The sequence below is a fragment of the Prionailurus bengalensis genome, chromosome E2 (assembly GCF_016509475.1).
Source record: "Prionailurus bengalensis isolate Pbe53 chromosome E2, Fcat_Pben_1.1_paternal_pri, whole genome shotgun sequence".
NCBI lineage: Eukaryota > Metazoa > Chordata > Mammalia > Carnivora > Felidae > Prionailurus > Prionailurus bengalensis.
The window spans coordinates 35,003,250-35,021,748 of NC_057352.1; the positions used below are offsets into that span (position 1 = coordinate 35,003,250).

General features: G+C 45.4%; 1 protein-coding gene across 1 annotated transcript in view; it reads left to right on the forward strand.

Moving 5' to 3' along the window:
* The first annotated feature begins 278 nt into the window (after positions 1-278).
* Positions 279-18,499, forward strand: part of ADGRG3 (adhesion G protein-coupled receptor G3) — a 28,327-nt gene continuing 10,106 nt past the window's right edge. The window contains 4 exon segments of the mRNA XM_043599304.1: positions 279-572; positions 5,371-5,530; positions 17,741-17,796; positions 17,799-17,875. Coding sequence (XP_043455239.1) covers positions 512-572; positions 5,371-5,530; positions 17,741-17,796; positions 17,799-17,875 — 354 coding nt within the window. The 5' untranslated portion in view covers positions 279-511.

Here is an 18,499-nt window from a genome sequence, read left to right on the forward strand (position 1 = left end):
GTATTACAGGTGTCCTCAAACCCCAGCACGGCTCTCTGCGGCAGCCCTATGACTGTATTTGCCTTACAGAGGAAGGAACAAGCTCTGAGAGGTCCCCAGCTTGTGAGAGGAGGGTCTGCGCTCGGTGTGCCTGACTCTAAAGCCGGTGCCCCTCACCATCCCCAGGCGTCCCCTTGGGCCTCCGCACCCAAGCGGACGCCTGGGCACGGAGGTCTCTGCGGCCGCTGGACCCCAACTTCACAGCGCCCGGCAGCGTCCCTGGGTGGGTGCAGCGGCCCCCTCTGCAGGCGGTCGCAGAGTGGGGGGAGACAGGAGGGCTGGCCAGTTCCCCACGCTCACCTTTCACAACCCAACCGATGGTGCCATGGAGCAGGAAGGCTGAGAAAGAGGCCACAGGAAGCCGTGACGCTGCGTGGGGGGAGGGGGTGGAGGCAGGCCACACAGCAGAGCCTGGGGCCAGAGGGACACATAGACACCGGGCTCCGGCCAGCGCGGACAAGGCTGGCCAAGGATGGTGACACCCGGGGCCCTGAGGGTCCTGTTTCTGCTGCTCCTCCTGCTCTGGGCCTCAGGTGAGCGGCTGGTTCCTCACCCCCTCTTCCCGAGCCCGGGACACTGAGGGATAGGGGCCGGGGAGGGGGTATGGTTGGGGTGTCTTGAGCATGTGTGTCCAAGGAGACCATTCTGCCAGCCTCTGCACCTTCTCTCACCTCATCCTGAGTTAGACGTCGTCATGATGAACTCGAGTCAGCCTGGGTCTCAGGTGATCTCCCGCTCCTACTCTGGGCTGTGGTTTCCTGGCGGGCCTGGCTCTGGGACACAACTGGGCCGTGGACACGCTCATATCCAGCTGGCCTCTGAGCTCCCCGGGGAGGGGACAGGACGCTCTGGAGGCTGAGGCCAGGTGGGGCTTGCACTGAGCTCCCCCATGGCTCCCCCTGCCCCCGCCAGCTCTCCTCTCCCTGACCCGGCAATGGCCTCCTAGTCTCCGGTGAGCCAAGCCGGGAACAAGGCTTTCCGCCCCTCACCCGCTATCAGCCTTGCATACGTGGTGGTTCTCCAGAGCAGTTTGAGGACCCCAGGTCTTGCCCTTGCTGTACTCTCTCCCGGGAAATCTGAGCCCACAGCTGGCCCACCTGGCCAGCTCTCACCCTCCTTGGCACCCTGTGATGTCTGCAGTGACCCTCTCAGGCAGAAGGGGTGCTCCCAGCTCAGTGCCCTGTGTGCCCCTCCTGTTTTGTTCTTTAGTGTTGTTACTTTACAAGTTTTTAAAGTTTATTTTGAGAGGAAGAGAGGGAGAGGCAGAGAGAGAGGAGAGAGAGAGAGTGCCAAGCAGGCTCCATGCTGAGAGTGCAGAGCCTGAGGCAGGGGCACACTCCCACAAGAGTGAGATCATGGCCTGAGCAGAAATCAAGAGTCGGACGCTTAATCGACTGAGCCACCCAGACGCCCCATTCTCCTGTTTTGCTCCTGACTCAGTGAGTGGCCTGCATGCCGGTCCCCTTACGTGTCTGTCCAACACGAGGTCATGTGGCTTTCGTGGGGTCATAGGGTCACAGGGGGTCAAGCTCTTTGGGCTTCAAAGAACCTTTTTCTCTTCAATGTTGGGAGATTCGGCAAAGTGAAAAGTTCAGTCGACTCAAAAAGGGGGGGAATGATGATGTTGTCCTCCTGGCAGAACAGGCCGTCAGGCAGAATGCTTCACAGATTGACCCCCTCCCCGGCCACCACGATAACCAGTGGTGGCTATTGTCCAGTCTCAGCGGGCATCATAAGGACCCCAGGCCCTTCACAAAAGCCGTAACTACGCTAGTTGGGGCTTCGAGGCTCCCCATAGTGACTGGGTTTATTCTATGGTCGATGTGGGAGCTCCCGTTTGGGCAAAGTGTCAGCCATTTGAATAGCATGAGGAGGCCTGAGAGATTTATATGTTTACATGTAAAGGTAAGTCTCCTTCTTTTGTGGATTTTTATGGGTTACTCAGCATTGTCTGCTCCTTGATTGATTCATTTGATAAACACTGATGGTGACTTCTTCGCAGGGCCAGGCCCTGAGCCAACGAGGCTGGGCTGTGGCAGAGAAAAGCAGTCGCCTGATGCTGAGCTGTAGGGAGGGGCAAAAACCGCCCTCTGACTTCCGGCCTGCTTCCCACTTGACCATGGATCGAGGTGGTTCCTGGAGGCCAGCTCCTGGGGCAGATCAGGATGGGGAAGTGTAGTGTAGGTCTTGAGGTGGGGACTGTCATCATCTCACACGGGCCTGGTTCAGGCTGTCTCTGTCTGGACTAAATGCTTCCAGTGTCTTCAAAAAATATTCACACAAAAAGATATTTAATCATCTTTTCTGCCCTCGCCAAAAGCTTCACATACATGACTGTGCTAACATTTTGAGGCAGGCAGGAGGGCGGCTATGTTAACACCCTTCGGGGTGCCACCTGTGCCCAGCACCCATTTGGGACCCCTCGGGCACAAAGAGGGCTAGGATTACATAGAGAATGGCACCCCCACTCCCTTTCCCTCTCCTCTCTCTCCCCCTCTCTCTTTTTCCCTCTTTTCTCTCTCTCTTCCTCCTTTATTTAAAAAGCAAATGTAGATCATATTATACACATGCTCATTGAGCATTTGCTTCTTCCCATTAAACGGTGTCATGAATATTTTTACAATCTAACAGAAAGTTAAAGTTTCTTTATTGGTTACTTAAAACACTGTCATCATAGATCTGATTATTATGAAATCCACTCTAAAATGTAATATTTTAAAGTTTATTTCTTTATTTTGAGAGAGAGAGATGGCGCAAGTTGGGGGGGGGGTCAGAGAAAGAAGGAGAGAGAGAGAGAGATAGAGAGAGAGAGAGAGAGAGAGAGAGAGAGAGAATCCCAAGCAGACTCCATGCTGCCAGTGCAGAGCCCGGCGCGGGGCTCGAACCTCATGAACCGTGAGCTCATGACCTGAGCTGAAACGGAGAGTCGGATGTTTAACCGACTGAGCCACCCAGGTGCCCCTAAAATGTAATTTTTAAAGCCCTACATTGCTCTAACTTTGATCTGCCATTATCTGTGTCTCTATCTTAAAAATTAGCTTGTTTCTTCTATTGCGAAAGTCATGTTGTGTGTGATTTCTTGAAAAAGAACCCACACACCAGAGAAGGGTACAAGAAATGAAAAGTAAGTGTCACCCCACCCACCTCACCCTTAGCACCGCACGTCCTAGAGGTAGCCCCCCCCCTTAACTGTTCCTGGTGTGCCCATCGGAAAGGCCAATGTGCACAGGTTGTCAAGACACCCCCACAAATGGACAACGGATAAAACAATGCCGTTCAGCGGCGCCTGGGTGGCGCAGTCGGTTAAGCGTCCGACTTCAGCCAGGTCACGATCTCGCGGTCCGTGAGTTCGAGCCCCGCATCAGGCTCTGGGCTGATGGCTCAGAGCCTGGAGCCTGTTTCCGATTCTGTGTCTCCCTCTCTCTCTGCCCCTCCCCCGTTCATGCTCTGTCTCTCTCTGTCCCAAAAATAAATAAACATTGAAAAAAAAATTAAAAAAAAAAAAAACAATGCCGTTCACAGGAAAAAACATACAAATAGATGCTCCGACTCCTTCTTAAATTAAAACAAAAATATAATTTTACTCCTCAGGTTGGCAAAGGCTTGCAGGTTTGGTGAAGTCTAGGATTAGGAACATGTGGGTCCATAGCCACCCCGTTTGCTGCAGGTAGAAATAGGTGCATCCCCTTGAGAAGGAAATTTGGTAACACCTACCAATTTTTAAAAGCTCAACATTTTGACCCAGAGATTCCTATGAGAGCAATGTTTTCTATGAATTCTTAACACAGGCTGACAAAGAGGTAAGCAGTGTTGTTCAAAACAGGAAAAAAAAAAAAAAAAAAAAAAAGAGCGACAACCTTAAAAGCCGGCCAACAGAGGAGCGGTTGAACAAGGGTCACAAGACCCTCCTAACGGAAGGAACAGTGTTCAAATGTCCACAGAAAGACACGGATCGGCAGGTGCCGACGCGGAAAGTTCTTCAACATACATTGCTGAGCGATCCCAGTCACGTACATTTTAAAATGATTTATATCACAACACTCGCCTACGCATAGGAAATTTCTGCAAGGTTGTGCAGTAAATTGCAAAGGGTCGTGAACTCTGGAGTGTGACCTGGGAACTGCAGGGAGTTTTACTTTTCATTTTATGTCCTTGTGTACAGTTTAATGTATTTTTTAATTTAAATTTTTGTTAATGTTTATTTATTTTTGAGAGAGAGAGAGAGAGAGGTACAGGGCATGAGAGGGGGAGGGGCAGAGAGAGAGGGAGACGCAGAATCTGAAGCAGGCTCCAGGCTCCGGCCTGTCAGCACAGACCCTGGAGCAGGGCTCGAACTCACGGACTATGAGATCATGACCGTAGCTGAAGTTGGACGCTTAACCGACTGAGCTGCCTAGGTGCCCTGTACGGTTTTTTTAAAAAAAAGAAACCTCTGTCCGTGTATTAATTTTGTTGAGAGACAGGTAAACATGTATACATATACATACACCCAGCATAAATACACAAATACATAAAGAGTCGGTTTTACAATGAAATTCTCACCTCCTGGAATAAGGAATACTGACTCTCTGTACATCTACGATGAGCGATACCCTTTATGTGTTTGAACTCTAATCCTTCCCCAAACTCAAAATGAAGGTACTATTAGCTCCATTTAGCTGATGAGAAGATGGAGCCTCAGAGAGTTTAAGTGGAAACATAAAAGTTTAAGTGTCCCTGAGGTCACACAGCGAATAAATGACTCAGAGCTTCCATTCCATGCCCCGTGCCAGGTGAAAGGGGAACTGAGCGAGAAGTCACAGAAGCTGGTCTGTCGTCCCGGAGCTGCCCCCCAGCTAGCTGGTGACCTCACTCAAGTCACTGTGCCCCAGGAGCCCTCAGTTTGCTGTGTTCTCCCCCTACCCCAGGAGGTAGCCTGTGAGGGTTGTAATGAGAACGTGGGGGAATAAGGCAAACTGAGACAGAATATGCCCAAGGGTTATACCATTAGGCCACAGTTGCAAGGGCTTTGGAATGTCTGATATGGAACAACCGTGGAAAGCCCAGCAGGCTCCCTGGAGGAGGTGGTAAAGGGTAATAGGAGCCATGTGCCAAGCCCTTTGTACACACTTTCCCCCAAAGCATCCCACCGGCCCTGTGAGGTCAGGCGTAGTATCTCCTTTTGCTTGGGAAACTGAATCCAGCTCAAGTGTGCTTAGTTAGCGTAGATGGATGGAGCTGGAATTTCAGCCCACATGACCAGACCCTGGGGCCTGAGCATCTTACCCTCTACTTCTCGCCCTTGCTGCCTCCCTACCCAGACCATTCCCACCTTCTGCATCCCTCCTTCAGGTATGGAAAATTCTAGGATCCTGGAGCAACCGAGAAACGTCTGCCTGGGGCTCATCAATGAGGGCAACTATGAGTCCTTCCACCTGGAGAACACAGCTGGCTGCTTCACAAAATGCAGGCAGTCAGGGAATGAACCCTGCGACCTGAAAAACTTACAGAGGTAAGGGGGCCCTCTGAGCTAGAGCAGGGATCTGGGGCTCCTTCAAGGGTGGCAGGGAGGCTGTTAGGAAGAGACAGAGCTATCAGCCCCCACGGCTCCAGAAAGTGAGGCTGCCATCTCACCTTTCCACCCCGTTGACACCCACATTCCCTCCAATCTACTCACTGAGACCTTTCTGATCCAGGGGATGCAGGGACGAATCAGCCCCTGTTCCTACCATTGTGGAGGGTCAGACAGGGGCCCAAATGATGATGATTCTAGAGTGTGATCAGACAAAAGGGTGGACAAGGTGCCGGCTTAGCTCAAAGGAAGACTGCCAAGGCTTCACAAAGGAGGCAACTCAGGAAAAGGCTTTGAAGACTCCATGGGAGTTTTCTAATTGGACCCAAGCAATGTTAGGGGATACAGGCAGCAGAATTTCAGGAGTGTTGGGGGGAGAACCCCACCACTTTGAAATGTGAAAGAATGACATTCTGGGGATGCAGGCAACAATGGGGAGGTGGGCCGGGTAGGGGAGAGACTAGAAATATAAGCAGGGACCAAAGTGTGAAGGGTCGCGTAAGCCGTACTAATGTGGGAGGAGGCAGAGCAAGGATAGATTTTTAAACAGAAGAAAAGCATAGTCAATTTTGCACTTTAGAAAGATCACTCCGTTTTCAGGGAAGGATACAAGGGTGGTGGTGCAGGAAGAGACATGGACCAGGATGCAACCACAGTGTCTGCGTAGGAGTGAATCACCTGGGTAGGTGCTAAATCACCGCCAGCTGCACCAATTGGCCCTGTGCACCTGGAAAGGAGGGATGAATTAGAAACAGTGTATGACGCAGAATCAGTAAGACCAAGAGACTGATAAGGCCAAAAAATTAGAGAGAGTGGGTTGAGGGAGAAGGGGTTTAGAATACGACATCTCTAAGAATCATCTCCAAAAATTTTTGCCTCTCCCCCCTCCAATCAAAGCTGGCTATAATTGAATTCTTCTAAGATATGCAGGACAACCTCATAGCTGGCACTCGATACATGCTTGCTGAAAAAAAAATGAGTGAAAAGCCTGCGTTCTCAGGCTCGGTGTTAAGATGGCAATCTGATTGAACTATGTCATTTCAGGGGCCTGAAAACACTCCCATTCCCACCGGCACCTGCTTCAGTGGCTTCTTAGCTCTGGGAGGCTATTCAGGGATAGCCTGTGCTCTCCTGTCTGTGCTCTTTTATGATGGGGATAAACACTTTGGAAAAAGCAGGGGCTCTGGGATCAGAAAATGTGGATTCTGTTCCCAACTCATCAGTTAACCAAGTTACCTCGTTTATCTTCACAACCCTCTGAAGTGGGTCTGGCCATCAACTCATTTCAACATAGGAATTTAGGGAGAGGGCACAAACATTTTGTCCATAATAGGGCCTATTATGAATAACACTGGCATGAATTTTTAAAATATATCTTGCCATCAACATTTTCGTACATGTCTTTTCATGAACATATACACTCATTTCTCTTGAGTAAATACCTAGAAGGGAATCGATGTCAAAGGTATGATGAACTTTAGTAAGCGTTGCCATAATTTTCCGTGGTGGCCATATCAGTTTACATTCTCACCAGTAATGTGTGGGCATTCCAGTTATCCCACACCTTTGCGATGCTTGGTATTACCAGTCATTTTAAGTTTAGCCATTCTGGAAAGGATATAGTGGTATCTCATTTCTTTTTATTAATTTTGATAGCTTTACTAAGGTATAATTTATGTACCATCCAATCTATACATTGTTAGGGTACAGTTCAATAATTTATGGTATATTATGCAGTGTGTGGAACCGTTATTATGATCATTTTAATAACACTTGCATCAGCCCCAAAAGTACCCTCATACCTGTTTGCAGACAATCCCTGCTCATATACCCAGCCACAGTCAACCACTGATCTGCTTTCTACCCTATATATTTGCCTTTTCTGGATATTTTCCATAAAGGACTCATACAATACGTTGTCTTTTAAATCTTGCTTCCTTCACTTACCATGGTTTTGAGTTATATTCATATATTAGCATGTATCAATCGTTCTTTTTTATTACTGAGTAATATTCCCTTGTGTGGGCATACTACATTTTGTTTATCCATTCATCAGTTGATGGACATTTGAATTATTTATTTCCAGTTTGGTGATTATGAATAATGCTGCCATGAACGTTTGAATTCAAATCTTTGTAGACATATGTTTTCATTTCTTTTGGGTAGATACCTAGGAACAGAATTGCAGGGATATCTGGTAAGCATATGTTTAGCTTTTAAAAAACTGCCTGACTATTCCTCAAAGTGTATCATTTGCTTTTCCATCAGCATGCAAAAGGACTGCAGGTCTAATACGTCTTTGCAACCTTGTCAGTTGCAAATCCAGTGAGTGTGAGTTGTATTTCACTGTGGTTTTAATTTGTGTTTCACCAATGACCAATGATGTTGAACATCTTTTCATGTGCGTATTAGCCATTTGTATCTTTTCTTTGGTGAAATGATTATTCAAATATTTCCCTCATCTTTTATTAAAAAAAATTTTTTAATATAATTTATTGTTAAGTTGGCTAACTTACAGTGTATACAGTGCTCTCTTGGTTTTGAGGTAGATTCTCATGATTCATCGCTTACATACAACACCCAGTGCTCATCCCAACAAGTGCCCCCCTCAATGCCCATCACCCATTTCCCCCTCTCCCCACCCCCCCAATCAACCCTCAGTTTGTTCTCTGTATTTAAGGGTCTTTTATGGTTTGCCTCCCTCTCTGTTTGAAACTATTTCCCCCCTTCACTTCCCCCATGGTCTTCTGTTAAGTTTCTCAAATTTCACATATGAGTGAAAACATGTGATATCTGTCTTTCTCTGACTGACTTATTTCATTCAGCATGATACCCTCCAGTTCCATCCACATTGTTGCAAATGGCAAGATTTCATTCTTTCTCATTGCCAAGTAGTATTCCATTGTATATATAAACCACATCATCTTTATCCATTCATCAGTTGACGTTTGGGCTCCTCCCATAACTTGGCTATTGTTGAAAGTGCTGCTATAAACATTGGGGTACATGTGCCCCTATGCATCAGCACTCCTGTATCCTTTGGATAAATTCCTAGCAGTGCTATTGCTGGGTCATAGAGTAGTTCTATTTTTAATTTTTTGAGGAACCTCCATACTGTTTTCCAGAGCAGCTGCACCGGTTTGCATTCCCACCAGCGGTGCAAGAGGGTTCCCGTTTCTCCACATCCTTGCCAGTATCTGTTATTTCCTGATTTGTTCATTTTAGCCACTCTGACTGGTATAAGGTGGTATCTCAGTGTGGTTTTGACTTGTATTTCCCTGATGATGAGTGATGTTGAGCATCTTTTCATGTGTCTGTTGGCCATCTGGATGTCTTCTTTGGAAAAGTGTCTATTTATGTCTTTTCTTCACTTGATTGTTTTTTGGGTGTGAGTTTGATAAGTTCTTTATAGATTTTAGATACTAACCCTTTATCTGATATGTCGTTTGCAAATATCTTCCATTCCATCCATTGCCTTTTAGTTTTGTTGATTGTTTCCTTTGCAGTGCAGAAGCTTTTTATCTTGATGAGGTCCCAATAGTTCATTTTTGCTTTTATTTCCCTTGGCTTTGGAGATGTGTCAAGCAAGAAATTGCTGCAGTTGAGGTCAAAGAGGTTGTTGCCCATTTTCTCCTCTAGGATTTTGATGGTTTCCTGTCTCACATGTAGGTCTTTCATTCATTTTGAGTTTATTTTTGTGTATAGTGAGAAAGTGGTCCAGTTTCACTCTTCTGCATGTTGTTGCCCAGTTCTCCCAGCACCATTTGCTAAAGAGATTTTTTCCATTGGATACTCTTTCCTGCTTTTTCAAAGACTATTGGCCATACATTTGTGGGTCCAATTCTGGGTTCTCCATTCTACTCCATTTGTCTATGTGTCTGTTTTCATGCCAATACCATACTATCTTGAGGATTACAGTTTTGTAGTAGAGGCTAAAGCCCAGAATTGTGATGTCTCCAGTTTTGGTTTTCTTTTTCAACATTACTTTGGCTACTCGGGGTCTTTTGTGGTTCCATACAAATTTTAGGATTGTTTGTTCCAGCTTTGAGAAGAATGCATGTGCAATTTTGATTGGGATTGCACTGAATGTATAAACTGTTTTGGGTAGTATTCACATTTTAACAATATTTGTTTTTCAAATGCATGAGCATGGAATGTTTTTCCATTTCTTTGTGTCTTCTTCAATTTCTTAAAAAAATTTTTTTTTAACATTTATTTATTTTTGAGAGAGAGAGAGACACAGCATGAGCTGGGAAGGGGCAGAGAGAGAGGGAGACACAGAATCCGAAGCAGGCTCCAGGCTCTGAGCTGTCAGCACAGAGCCTGACTCGGGGCTCAAATCCACAAGCCGTGAGATCATGACCTGAGCCAAAGTTGGACTCTTAACTGACTGAGCCACCCAGATGCCCCTGCATTCTACATTGTTTATTTCTGCTCTTATATTTATTATTTCTCTTCTTCTGCTGGGTTTGAGGTTTCTTTGTTGTTCTGCTTCTAGTTCCTTTAGGTGTGCTGTTAGATTTTGTATTTGGGATTTTTCTTGTTTCTTCAGATAGGCCTGGATTACAATGTATTTTCCTCTTAGGACTGTCTTTGCTGCATCCCAGAGGGTTTGGACTGTCATGGTTTCATTTTCATTTGCTTCCATATATTTTTTAATTTCTTCTTTAATTCGCATTTATTCTTTAGTAGGATGTTCTTTAACCTCAATGCATTTGGACGTTTTCCAAACCTTTTCTTGTGGTTGATTTCAAGTTTCATAGCATTGTGATCTGAAAATATGCATGGTATGATCTCAATTCTTTTATATTTATTGAAGGCTGTTTTGTGACCCAGTACGTGCTATCTTGGAGAATGTTCCATGTGTACTTGAGAAGAATGTGTATTCTGCTGCTTTTGGATGAAAAGTTCTTAATATATCTGTCAAGTTTCTCTGGTCCAGTGTATCATTCAAAGCCATTGTTTCTTTATTGATTTTCTGCCTAGATAATCTGTCCATTGCTATAAATGGAGCATTAAAGTCTCCTACAATTACTGTATTCTTAGCAATAAGAGTGCTTGTGTTTGTGATTAATTGATTTATATATTTGTGTTCTTTCAATTGGGGGCATAAACATTTATAATTGTTAGCTCTTCTTGATGGATAGACCCCATAATTCTGATATAATGCCCTTCTTCGTCTCTTGTTACAGCCTTTAGTTTAAAATCTAGTTGGTCTGATATAAGTATGACTACTCCATCTTTCTTTTGACTTCCAGTAGCATGATAGATGGTTCTCTATCCCCTCACATTTAATCTGCAGGTGTCCTCAGGTCTAAAATAGGTCTCTTGTCGACAGCATATAGATGGATCTTTTTTTTTTTTTTATCCATTCTGATACCCTATGTCTTTTGATTGGAGCATTTAGTCCATTTACATTCAGCGTTACTATTGAAAGATCTGGATTTAGTGTCATTGGGTTATCTGTAGGTTTCATGCTTGTGGTGATGTCTCTGGTCCTTTGTAGTCTTTGCAGCACTCCACTCACAGAGTCCCCCTTAGGATCTCTTGCAGGGCTGGTTTAGCGGTAAAGAACTCCTTCAGCTTTTGTTTGTCTGGGAAAGCCTTTATCTCCTTCTATTCTGAATGACAGGTTTGCTGGATAAAGGATTCTTGGCTGCATATATTTCCTATTCAGCACATTGAATATTTCCTGCCACTCCCTCTGGCCTGCCAAGTTTCAGTGGACAGGTCTGCTACTACCCTTATGCATTTATCCTGGTAGGTTAAGGCCCATTTGTCCCTAGCTGCTTTCAGAATTCTCTCTTTATCTTTGTATTTTGCCAGTTTCACTATGATATGCCATAGAGAAGACCTATTCTTGTTGAATCTGAAGGGAGTTCTCTGTGCCTCCTGGATTTGGGTGTCTGCTTCCTTTTCCAGATTAGGGAAGTTCTCAGCTGTAATTTGTTCAAGTACACCTTCTGCCCCTTTCTCTATCTCTTCTTCTACTTTAACTCCTATGATACGGATATTATTCCATTTCATTGAGTCACTTAGTTCTCTAATTCTCTCCTTGTGGTCCAGTATTTTTTTTCCTCTTTTTCTTGGCTTCATCATTTTCCATAATTTTATCTTCTATTTCACTTATTCTCCCCTCTGCCTCTTCCATCCTTGCTGTCACTGCATCTAGTTTATTTTGCACCTCATTTACATCATTTCTTCATTCATTGTGACTATTTCTTAGTTTCTTGATCTCTGCAGCAATAGATTTTCTGCTGTCTTCTATGCTTTTTTCAAGCCCAGCGATTAATCTTATGACTATTATTCTAAATTCTTGATCAGCTATATTGTTTATATCTGTTTCGAGCAATTCCTTAGCTATCATTTCTTCCTGGAATTTCTTTTGAGGAGAACTCTCCCATTTCATCATTTTGTCTAGTTTTCTGTCTTTATGTGTTTTAATAGCTTGTTATGTGTCCTGCACCTGTGAGCACTACTATATTAAAAAGGGGTCATATGCCGTCCAGGGCCTGGCCCTTCAGGAGGTGTTTTTGGAGTGTGTTGTGTGCTGTCTGCTGTTGTGACTCTGGTTGCTTTATCTCTCTACTCGTAGTGGTGGTTTGGACCTTCCATCAGGTGTGTTTTGATCTGTTCATTGAAGTAACCCTGGAAAAAAAAATTTTAAAAACGGGGGTGGTGGTTGCAGAAGAAGCCTTATCCCATACAAAGAGAGAAATGACAGGGGTCAGGAAAAAGAAAAGAAAATTGACCAGGGAGAGTAACTATACAACTTAATCCAGAGAGAGAGAGAGAGAGAGAGAGAGAGGAGAATAAAGAAGAAGGAGGTACAGAAGAGTTTTAAAACAAATAGATTAATCACGTCTGCTTAAACAAACCAACGGCCAGAGTAACCAGACTAGAGAAGGGAAGAAATAAGAAGACGAAAGGAAAAAAAAAAATATATGTAATAAGAACTGACCAAGAATTAAGTCAGAAGATGCAAAACCACTCGACTGATATCTGATGGTGCCTTGGAACCGGTGGCTGTGCTGGTTTGGAGGAGGGGCCGCTGGGGGAGGTCAGTGTCAGTCTTGCTCTGGTAGATACACAGTTACCAGGCATGGAGGGGTGTGGTTTGGTGCAGGCAGGTTCTGCCTCCACTGCCAGCCCCCTGTCTGTTCCTGAAGCCCCACTTTGTTGGTGATGGGAAGAAAAATGGTGACACCCCAGTCTCTCCTCCCCGGACTGGGTGACCCAAACCACTCTGTTCAGGCCGTCCTCACAGTGCTGTGCAGGCGTGAGCAGGCCCATTAGTTCCACTCCACAGTCTCCCATTCCTCCCAGATGCTGGGATGCAAACCCCAATGTCTTAAAGGATCCCGCCCTGCACGCCCTGGTTCCGGGATAGTGCCACTCCGCCCAGCCGGCAAAGGGTCTCTGGCTGGTGGGTGCAAGCAGGGTCTTTTGTCCTTGGAACAGCTCTTTGCCTTCTTCCACTGCCTCCAGGGAGGGGATTGTTTTCTCCGACTGACCACAGACTGCGCCTCTGAGCTGGCTACTGAGCCCAGGGCTGGTTCCCCTCCCCACAGGCATGTGAACTGGGCAGCTGGCCCCAGTCTGGGGAAAACCCCAAAGTTAGAAATTGGATCTTTTTCTGTTTTTTTCCGATCCCCAGTCCGTGGTTTTTCTCTTGTCCAAATACAATCCTACACTTCCACAGCTATCTTTCTCTTCCTTTTGTCTCTTTACAGAAGGGGATCCCTGCCCTCCATTCCTACACCACTTGTCTTATCTCTCCCAGTTCACAATCATTTTTTTTTTAATTTTTTTTTCAACGTTTATTTATTTTTGGGACAGAGAGAGACAGAGCATGAACGAGGGAGGGGCAGAGAGAGAGGGAGACACAGAATCGGAAACAGGCTCCAGGCTCTGAGCCATCGGCCCAGAGCCTGACGCGGGGCTCGAACTCACGGACCGTGAGATCGTGACCTGGCTGAAGTCGGACACTTAACTGACTGCGCCACCCAGGCGCCCCGACCCAGTTCACAATCATGCACCTATGGCCCACCAAGTTGTCCCGTGGGCCCCTAGAGACATTTCTGTCACTCTTCAGCCCAGATTCTTGGAATTCCAAATCCTCTAGCCTCAATACTGCTGCGTTTGAGGGACAAGAGAACTTCGGGTCCCCCTACTTCTCTGCCCACTGTTGACTTGCCCACCTCTCCCTCTTCTTTTAAATTGGGTTTTATCTTCTCACTATTGAGTTTTAAGAATCCTTTCTATATTCTGGATGCAAGTCCTTTATCAGATGTATGATTTACAAATATTTTCTCCCAGTGTATGTCTTGTCTTTTTGTTTTCTTAATGATGTCTTTTGAAAATCAAAAACATTTAATTTTGAGGAAGTCAAATTTAAAATTCTTTTTACATTTATTTATTTTTGAGAGACAGAGAGACAGAGCACAAGTGGGGAGGGGCGGAGAGAGAAGGAGACAGAATCTGAGGCAGGCTCCATGCTCTGAGCTGTCAGCACAGAGCCTGACGTGAGGCTCGAACTCACAAACCATGAGATATGACCTGAGCTGAATTCGGACGCTCAACTGACTGAGCCATCCAGGTGCCCCGAGGAAATCAAATTTAAATGTGTGTGTTTGTGTGTGTGTGTTTGATATCATATCAAAGAGATGTTCATCTAGCTACAGATTTTTCTAAGTTGTCTTCTACAAGTGTATATGGTTTTAGCTCTTATAATTAGGTTATGCATTTGGAGTTAATTTTTTGTGCACAGGGTGAGGTAAATGTCTAACTTTATATTATTATTAGTTATTATTAATTTTTGCATTTAGATGTCTAACGGTTATGGCACTATTTGTTGAAAAGAATGCTTTCTCCATTGAATTGTTTTGGAAGGGCATTCCACTGATGGGCTAAATGGAAGATTTGGAATGTCTTCTCCCAACCAAGATAGTAAACCAGAAACCAAACTACCTCCCTGGGGAGAACTGCAGAGATTAATGTCACCAGGAAAGACTTGAAAGATGCAGGGGTGGTGTAGGCTCCCATAACTCCATTTACCTCACCATAAGTCAGGTGGGTGTTGGAGAATGACTCTGGACTGTCTTACACTAATCAGGTGGTCACCACCAGCAGCTGCTGTCCAATTGCAGCTCCTGTCCCGGATGAGTATGTTTACTCAAACAAATCAACACACCTCCCTTGGCAATTGATATGTAGCTACTCCATGGCTAATGCACTTTTTTCCATACTAATTTTCAAGGGCTACTGGAAGCAGTTTACTTCTACCTGGCAAAGCCAACAGTATACTGCAGAGCTATGTCAATTCTCTTGATCTCTGTCATATAGTTCACAGAGACCGTATTAATCCCAACATTCTATAGAGCATCACCCTGGTCTGCTTTATGGACAACATCATGTTGATTGGATCTGATGAGCAGAAAGTGGCAAGTAGTTAAGATGCCTTAGGAAGATGAAAGTGAACTAGAACATGGCAAATAAACCCCACAAGAGTTCAGGGGCCCCTCCCTTCAGGGAATTTCCTAGGTATTCAGAGGTCTGGAGAACATCGAGATATCCCCTCCTTGGGAGGTTAATAAAAGGCAAGCTGTTGAAACTCCCACCACTTAACAGTATAAAAACAGGCACAACGTGGGAAAACACGTATCATGCAAACATGAACCAAAGATATCTGAGTAGCTATGTTAATAGCAGACAAAGAATATGATGTTTAAATGGGTATCAACTTTGTAATTAAAAATTCAACTTTACATATATGCATTAGACTTTTTGATTCTATGTTACATTTCACAACTAAAACAATTTTTAAAAGTGCTCTGGAAACTAGATCAGGAAATCTTCCCTTAAGAAAGTGAATTGGGAGCAGGGCACCTGGGTGGCTCAGTTGATTAAGCATCCAACTTTGGCTCAGGTCATGATCTCACAGTTTGTGAGTTTGAGCCCCACGTCGGGCTCTGTGCTGACAGCTCAGAGCCTGGAGCCTGCTTTGAGTTCTGTGTCTCCCTCTCTCTCTGCCCCTCCCTTGCTCACACTCTGTCTCTCTGTCTCTCTCTCAAAAATAAATAAACATTAAAAATATTTTTTTAAGTGAATTGAGTTGTTTTGTGAGGTCAAAGATTTTTAAACACACACACACGTACACACACACATAGAAAGAGAGATACAATTAAGTGCACAAAAAATATTGAATTTATTTTATTTGGTAACAATGAAAATCACAATATTTTTTGTTTAAAATTTTATTTTTTTTTCAACGTTTATTTATTTTTGGGACAGAGAGAGACAGAGCATGAACGGGGGAGGGGCAGAGAGAGAGGGAGACACAGAATCGGAAACAGGCTCCAGGCTCTGAGCCATCAGCCCAGAGCCTGACGCGGGGCTCGAACTCACGGACCGCAAGATCGTGACCTGGCTGAAGTCAGACACTTAACCGACTGCGCCACCCAGGCGCCCCTGTTTAAAATTTTAAAGGGTAAATAAAAAGCTAGACTCAGTGTAGCTCAATCAGTAGATTTCGACAACCTCACCCCACTGTTTCTAGCTGGATGGTGTTCTAATTGCCTGCCCCACCTAAACACATTTGCACATATTTGCATGGGTTACTCTCTAGTGTGCAATATAAAGCCTCCCTTTTGTCTCCCTGGCAGGCTCTCCTTAGCTACTCCTTTCCAACAGCCTTGATCTGGCTGTATCTGGCTGTATCCCCTTCTCTCCCTTTGCTACCTCAGCCCTCACCTATTCAGAGTTGCTAAGGAAAGGTAGGCAGCACATCTCAGGACCCCAGCTTAGGAAAAGGAACTCTGGTCACGGGGATCTTTCAGTACCATGGAGAGTGGGGGGGGGGGCGCGGGGGGTGGGGGTTGCTTTTAGCTGATGGCAAAGGGGCTGTGATGAAATAAATGGCAATTAACTTGTGTTCTCTGTACTTCTAACACTGGTTCAGTGCCCATAAGCCATTTCCCATACAGTTCAGCCTTTAGGGGGCGAATTCCCAGTATGTAGCCAGCGCTCAATAAATGTGAGTTGGCACTCATGCACGCAATTATCATCCTACTGTTTGAAATACTCAGAGGATTATATAAGGAAGATATACAAAGACCACTAAGTACACGAAAAGATGCTCACCATCATTAGTCATTAGGGGAATGCAAATTAAAACCACAATGAGATACTACTTCACACTTACTGGGATGGCATCATTGCAAACAAAAGAGCATAAAATGAAAATGTCAAGCGTTGGCAAGGATGTGGAGAAACGGAGCCCTCGAGCGTTGGTGTGAAAATGTCAACTGGTACAGCCGTGGAGAGCAGTTTGCCACTTCCTCGAGAAGTTAAACACAGAACTGCCATATGACCCAGCAATTCCACTCCTAGGTATATACCCCCAAAGAATTCCAAGCAAGTCCTCAAGCAAAAGCTTGTACTTGAATACAAGCAGCCCTGGGTATCATAGGCAGAAAGTGGAAACAACCCAAATGTCCATCAATGGATAAGTGTATATAGAAAATGTGGTATATTTATAGAATGGCGTTTTATTCATCCATAACAAGGAATGGAATACTTGCACATGCTTATACAACATGTATGAACCTTAAGAACAGGCTAAATGAAGGAAGCCAGACACAAAGACCAGATACAACTCCGTTTATAAGAAACTTCTAGAACAGGCAAATTCACAGATTAGTGTTTGCAAGGGGCTGAGGGAAGAGGGAAAGGATGGCTGCTTCATGGGTAGAGGGTTTCCTTCTGGAGGGATGAGAATGTTCCAAAGTTAGATAGCGATGGTGGTCACACAACACTGTGAATGTATTTAATGCCGCTGAATCGTGTACTTTAAAACGGTTAAAATGGTAAACTTTACGTTACGTGTATATTGTTACCAAAAAAGACAAACACATAAACTATTCAGAGGGACTACTGGCCGGAATCTCCCAGAACGAGCCTGGCTTGCTCTCACGACACCCTGCTTCTCCCGCCGTGATCCCAGGGTCTTTTCTTTGATATTCTGGGTCACCCCTCCTCCCCCAGGAACCTGATGGTGGCTTCCTTGTCATCCAGGCTGGGGACCAGGTGAGTGCGTAATCCCAGCCTGCAAGACTCTATCTATTCTCCCTGATTCCCGGCCCTTTGCAGATACTGGCTGAAATACGAGTTCCATCTGGTGGAGAATCAGATGGGGATAGTGAATACGTCTTTTTGAAGGCTGTTGTCCAGAGTGTCAGCACCAACATCTCAGAAGACCTGCTCTTCTCTCTGACGCCTTCCCAGGTGAAGAGGTCCCTGTCCCTGTTGGCTGTTTCTGGCTCCATTTCCCTCAGACGTATTTTTCAGAATTCTAAGAGACTCCTGGTCTGTGCTTGGTGCCCACCAAACTATATCCCTTGCCTGTCCCATTTGGTAGTGCTCTGCCACTTTGCTAATGGGTGCTAGGGAGTTACTGGGATGAGTGGATCCTGGTGACAGATTACCCAGGGTGGAGGAAGACGCATAGGGAAAATCATCAAATTGAGAGTCAGGGCATCTGGGTTCCAGTCCTGGGCTCCCCACCCCCTCCCTAGGTGTCTTCCAGGAAACCCCTTCCTGTCTCTGGGCCCCGGAGCCCTCATCTGTAAGATGAGCACTAAGGCTCCTCCAAGGTCAGAGGTTCCCTTCTGCCCTTCCTCCCAGGGAACACATTTGAAACCAGGTAAAGGCACACCTCACCATACTGCAAAGGGCCCCACAGGCAGACTCTAGATTTACACTGGTCTGGATTCAAATCCCGGCGCTGCCCTTTACCAGCTAATGTGATACTGAGCTCACGACCGAAATTTTCTGAGCTTTGGTTTCCCCAATCTGTAAAGCGGTGACAGTAGTATCCACTTTCAAGGTTATGGGGGGAGCAAGTGAGAT